Source organism: Lithobates pipiens, unplaced genomic scaffold (genome assembly GCF_037356315.1).
Source record: "Lithobates pipiens isolate NorthernLeopardFrog02 unplaced genomic scaffold, aLitPip1_a1.2 Scaffold_3, whole genome shotgun sequence".
Taxonomy (NCBI): domain Eukaryota; kingdom Metazoa; phylum Chordata; class Amphibia; order Anura; family Ranidae; genus Lithobates; species Lithobates pipiens.
The window spans coordinates 190,295,184-190,301,183 of record NW_027507790.1 but is presented as its reverse complement, the minus strand read 5'-3'; the positions used below and the strand labels follow the sequence as shown (position 1 = coordinate 190,301,183).

Here is a 6,000-nt window from a genome sequence, read left to right as displayed (position 1 = left end):
GGGAGAGAGAGAGGGGGGGAGAGAGAGAGAGGGGGAGAGAGAGAGGGGGGGAGAGAGAGAGAGGGGGAGAGAGAGAGAGGGGGAGAGAGAGAGAGAGGGGGAGAGAGAGAGAGAGGGGGAGAGAGAGAGAGAGGGGGAGAGAGAGAGAGAGGGGGAGAGACTTCTTTTTCTCTGGATCCTTGGGAACATTTTACCTTAGAAAAAACGAGGAGATGGAAACTCTCGGAACTCTAGTCGTAACCTAGAGGAAAAAAAACTGCAGAAATCCATCTGACTCGACATTGCTCCTGCCAGATCTTGAGAATTGCAGGACCTTTCCCCCCACCTGAACAAGGGGAGGGGGGTGCCCCTTCATGAGAAGGCTTTAGCATTCTGCTTTGTGGGCTTTCTGCCCCAAGATCTCTTCTGACCCTGGTGCTGCCCTTGGGGACTTTCCCTTGAACCTGATGGTTGAGGCCGTTGATGCTCCTGGCATAAGAGATTAAAAGGAGAAATGTTTGAACCTCTTTACTGGTAAAAGAGGCTTTTCTCATTAGAGGTCCTTTGGATGTATTTATCCAGATCGTGTCTAAATAGCTATACGCCATGAAGGGGAAAAACTGGCTAAGAGCTTTTTACACGGTGCTTCGGCTGATCAATTTTTCATCCACAGAACTCTGCAAGAATGCACTAGTCCAAGCATAAGCCATAAGGCTTAAATGATAGAGTCTTTCATAGCATCTACTGTGAGACATTGCGTCAGATACACCAGTCCATTGCTGGACCTACTGATCAGGCAGAATTTCAGGTATCTCCACAAACTGTTCCTTAAGGGACTGAGATAAACCAATTGCAGCAATAACCGGCTGCGCTACTGAACTTGCTAAAGACATTGTTTTTAGAAAGAAGTTCCAACTTTTTATCTGTTGGATCCTTTAACCACTTGAGACCCGCGATATAGCCGAATGACGGCTACAGCGCGGATCTCCTTTTCCGGGACTACGTCTATTGACGTAGTCCCGTGCACGAGCGGCCTGCACGCCCCCCTCTGATCGGCGAGTCTACAAGACTCGCCTGATCACCGATCCGTGCAAGGGGTCGATCCCGACCCCTTATCACGTGATCAGCTGTCAGCCAATGACAGCTGATCATGTGATATAACGGAGCCGGTAATCGGCTATTATTCCTCCTCGCGCTGACAGCGCGAGGAGAAAAAAAAAAGCCGATCACCGGCGGCCGTGATCGGGACATCAGTCCCGATCACGGCCAGCCCTGCCAGTGCCCACCTGCCCCCTGCCAGTGCCCACCTGCCCCCTGCTTTGCCACATTAATAAAAAATGTGTCCCCGCTGTCAGTGCCACCCAGCAGTGCCCACAGTGCCACCCAGCAGTGCCCACAATATGCCTCAACAAAGGTGCTGCACCCCAGTGCCGCCCATCAGTGCCCAGCAGTGCCACCCATCAGAGCCACCTATCAGTGCCCCTTAGTGCCACCCATCCGTGCCATCTTATCTGTGCCCGTCTTTGCCCACCAGTGCCGCCTATCAGTGCCCACCAGTGCCGCCTATCAGTGCCCACCAGTGCAGCCCATCAGTGCCGCCTCATCAGCGCACTTCAATGAAGGAGAAAAATGACCTGTTTGCAAAATTTTATAACAAACTATTAAACATGATTTTTTTTTTTTGCATCTTTTTTTTGTTTGTTTAGCAAAAAATAAAACTCCCAGCTGTAATTAAATACCACCAAAAGAACGCTCTATTTGTGGGAAAAAAAAATGATAAAAATTTCATTTGGGTACAGTGTTGTATGCCCGCGCAATTGTCATTCAAAGTGCATCAGCGCTGAAAGCTGAAAATTGGTCTGGGACTGGGGGGGGGTTTAAGTGCCCAGTAAGCAAGTGGTTAACATCAGTGCATTACCCACCGGACATGTGAGACTCTTGCTCACTGAGGCGATTGCAGCATCAATTGCTGTAACCCCCATTTTCTTCATAGAAAACCTCTTCCATAGATAAAGTGTGGAGAATTTCTTGGGAAAAGAATATGGTTTATCCGGATGCTCCCATTCAGAATACATAAGCTTTTTTAGCCATGCATGAATAGGAAAAAACATCCCCAGATGAGGGAGGTTCTAATGAACCCAATTAAAGGTAGGTTCCTCAAGAGCCTGTGCTGCAGGCAGCAAAAAAGGTTAAGTAAGAGTACACAAGCAACCTGTCTTGTGATGCTACTCCTACCATATTAGAATCCTCAGAAGAGGTTAAATAAGTATCTTCCAAATATTTCGAAAGATCTACCTGATCCACAGCCTCCTGCACCTCAATAAGAGGGCCCTGAGGACTAGATGGGAATCTGCTATGTTTAGCCCCACTATGGAGAGACATCATAGCATTAATCTTCTTTAAAAATTACAAATTGTAGAAGAAAAAACCTTTTGTAAGATATATACAGGGATTGAAGTTTTATGCAACAGTTTCCCCTGATGGCTCAATCTGACTAGCCGCATCCCTCTCAGAGGAGGATGACATTCTTTTGGAAATGGATTCAGTTTATACTGAAAACGATTGACCCCTTTAGAGAAGTTCCTGGCTCCATTACCATTCATAGCCTGAAGCATAAAGCAGAGGCACTATCAGCAAAAGGTGGGGGCTTAAAACCTCTGCTGAGCGACCGCGGTCTCTTTTTTTAAAAAAAAGGAAACTAGTTTGACATTCTATCCCGCAAAGGGGGAAAAAAATTTTTTGGGGGCACAGGAAGAGAAGCAGACCCCCTTCTTACCGGAGGATCTGTTGTGGCTGGAGGAGAGGAGACAATTACAGGCTTCTGTGCTGTTTCCAGCGTCAGGTCAGTGAGTGCTCAATACAGCCCCCAGTAGTGACACATAGGCATGACAATATTATACGTAGAAGGAGAAATTCCTGAGAAAATCCCCCTTACCTTTTCCTCGCAGCAGGGTCTGAGACAAAAACCCAATCTTCACCCTTCACGGTGGGCTCCGAGACTTTTTAGGAAACCTTCAGGAACAGGGGAACCTCAGGTTACCCACAATCCTGGACCTGCGACAGCACCCTGCCAGTAAAAACTTTATGGCCTTACTACCAAAAAGTACTGGATCCCAGGGTAAAGCTCTCTAAAGAAAAGCGTTCGCAAGCAAAACCTTGTTTCTTTGGACGTGAGGCCCAAGTACCATCCATTTAGCCAATGAAAGGACATCAGAACGGATCTGGTCAGCATGGCTAGCTCCAGCAAGGAAGCTTCCAGTAGAGCTCAGCACATCTTTACTCGTGACCAGCACCTTAGACACTGGCAAAAAAAACTGAGGACTCCCGGTAGTGGGAGGGGTTATATAGGGAGTACATTTCTTGCCTTAGGGCGTGCCAGTGTCCATCACCTATCAGTGGCCCTATAACCCACATAGTAACTACTATGGCTCTGTGTCCCTTGATGTAAGAAAAGAAAGATGTTTTTCGGTGTCCATGTGTAGAGTGAATCTGTATGGGAGTGGTTTTATAATTATCAATCAGCTGCTGCCCCTGCAGGTCTCCAATGAGGAAACTGGCAGGGTCTGCATCCCTTTAGAAGTGATTTTCATTTGAGAGTATCACCAAAAATGTAATTTTGTTGCAGGGGGATGTCCAAAATCTGATTTAGTATCTTAGTGTAGACTTCTGGGAAAATGAGTGAGCCAATCACACAAGCAGGAAATTACATTTTCAGGGTGGCGTTCTGAACACAGTTTGTGTACACAACCCCTCCAGGTAGCCATATTGCTTTCCATTTTATAGAAAACCTAAAGAGCTGCAGATTGAAAAGGAAAGGTATTTTTAAAATAACATTTAATTACAATATGACTTGAATCGCAATTGAATACGCCATATAATTTATTTTTATTTACAATTTTTTTTCCCCACGAAAGTGGAGTTACCCTTTAAACAAAATACAGATGGTACTTTTCTGCAGACCCATATGTAAATCAAGTAATGAGATTACCTGCAGTTAGTTATTTTACATGTGATATCAAATGGTTCCTCCAGACTGACCGTATCTGGGATGGTCTCTAAGGAAAGCCTCACATCCCCATATCCTGGAGCCTGAAAAAAAATAAAATAAAGCAGCCGTTTTATTTATAGAAAAAAAAATTAAGTGCACATGAAAATATAGATTTTAGTTTTTGGGCATTAACAACAAGCATTGCATAATGTTTAAGTAGGTATGGTGGTGTGAAATGTTTGAAGAAGAATTTCGGGTATGACGAATTTATACATAGACTGGTTCAGCTTGGAACAATGTTACTATGTATATACCACTACAGTGATTTTCAGCTTACAGAGGAATCCACCAGGTATGGCAAATGCATAGTTACTGTACATTAGTTCAAGCTAGACCAATGTAACCATGTATAAAATACTTATACCTGGAATTCTTTTTTAAGTATGACTTTAACCTCTGGGCTTGAACTTTTTGTTCAATCAGTATTGCTGACCTTGGCTTAATATGGAATAATTCTCCTCGTCTGTGAATAATGAAAAACTAAAGAAAGACCCACATATGCCTATAATACAGGAAATACCAGGAATGCAGTCACAGTGTATACATGTACAAGGTAAATGCATCAAAGAACATGTTTATCCAGGTCATATTACCAGATTTTTTTTCAGAGAAACAGTATATTAGTATGAATCTCAGGGTAAATGTATGGCAGTTTAGTTGGTGGTGTCAGGAAAATGAGAAGATGATTACACCACCCCAGTAGACACATAAAATGTTAGGAATTGCAAGGAAGCTGAAGCAAGTGCTTCAGGGCTCTTGGCCTTGTCTGTACCATTCTCTGTAGCTGGCTGGTTTGTAGTCGGCCCCTTTCTCCCAGGTTGGTTTTCCATACAATGTCCAATTTGCCGATCACTGTGACTCCTTTGATGACACCGGCTTTTTCAGCAAATTCTGGCTTTGGCTTCAAGCAGTACAAGTACTGTCGTGTGTCCAGTGGCTGTAAGTAAGTCTTTGTTCCAAACGTAGACAACCTACAGGACAAAAGTTTTCCATTAATGCCCATTTCCTATTACTGCAGGCTTTAGAGAAAATGATCATTAATACTGCTTCCTTACAATAGCTAGTTTGGGTTTTAACATTTATGAATATGGGAACCTTTCAGCCAGTCTTTTCTCAGCCAGAAGGGGCAATTAATTAAAAGACAAAGCCCTATTGCCAAAGATTTCCATCTAGGAGAAAAAAGGAAAAACACTCACATGCTAAAGATTATTGGGGACAAAGCTGCTATATGTTTGCTACTACTGGCTCATTATATCTTAATGGCAGCAAGTGACCTGTGACTCCTGACTCCCAAGGTGGAGAATACAGAGTGAAAACAGCTAGTTAGAAGAAACCTTGGTCTAGTCACAATAAAGCTCCAGTTCATATACAGTATGCACCAGGAATGTCTTGTGTGAATGGCCTGCTTCAGACCATCACACCACAGAATTTCAATGAAACTGGGATCATGCCTCAATCTTTCTAACAAAAAGTTAGAAAAAGTTTCTGTCAATAGTAAGATATAAAAAACCTATTTTTTACATTTCTGGATAACAGTTTACCTGTAAAATCCTTTTCTTTGAAGTACATCATGGGACACAGAGCCATAGTAATTACTATGTGGTTATAGGCCACCTTCAGTGATGGAAGTACATCATGTGACTCTGTGCCCCGTGATGTATTTCAAAGAAAAGGATTTTACAGGTAAGCTGTTATAAAAATCCTATTTTCTTAATCATACATCATGGGACACAGAGCCATAGTAATTACTACGTGGGATGTCCCAGAGCAATGCCAACTTAGGGGAGTGAGACAACAGAATTAGGGCAACATGAGACTAGAGGAGTTATACTGCTGCCTGTAGCACACTACTCCCAAAGGTGATATCCCCATGTCTTTTTACATTCACCTGATAAAATCTGGTAAATATATGGACTGAAGACCATGGAAGCTTGGTGATGCACTCCCACAAAACACAGTCCTAGTGGAGTGCG

The 6,000-nt window shown here is 43.6% G+C and overlaps 1 protein-coding gene across 5 annotated transcripts in view; it reads right to left on the bottom strand.

Moving 5' to 3' along the window:
• The window catches only part of LOC143940856 (trafficking protein particle complex subunit 13), an 81,071-nt gene that overhangs the window by 14,470 nt on the left and 60,601 nt on the right, over positions 1-6,000 (bottom strand). For all 5 annotated transcript variants that reach the window (XM_077462642.1, XM_077462638.1, XM_077462640.1 and 2 more), the window contains 2 exons: positions 4,800-4,998; positions 3,968-4,068 (listed from right to left, as the gene is read on the bottom strand). In XM_077462642.1, the coding sequence (XP_077318768.1) occupies positions 3,968-4,068; positions 4,800-4,998 (300 nt within the window). The remainder of the gene's footprint in view (positions 1-3,967; positions 4,069-4,799; positions 4,999-6,000) is intronic.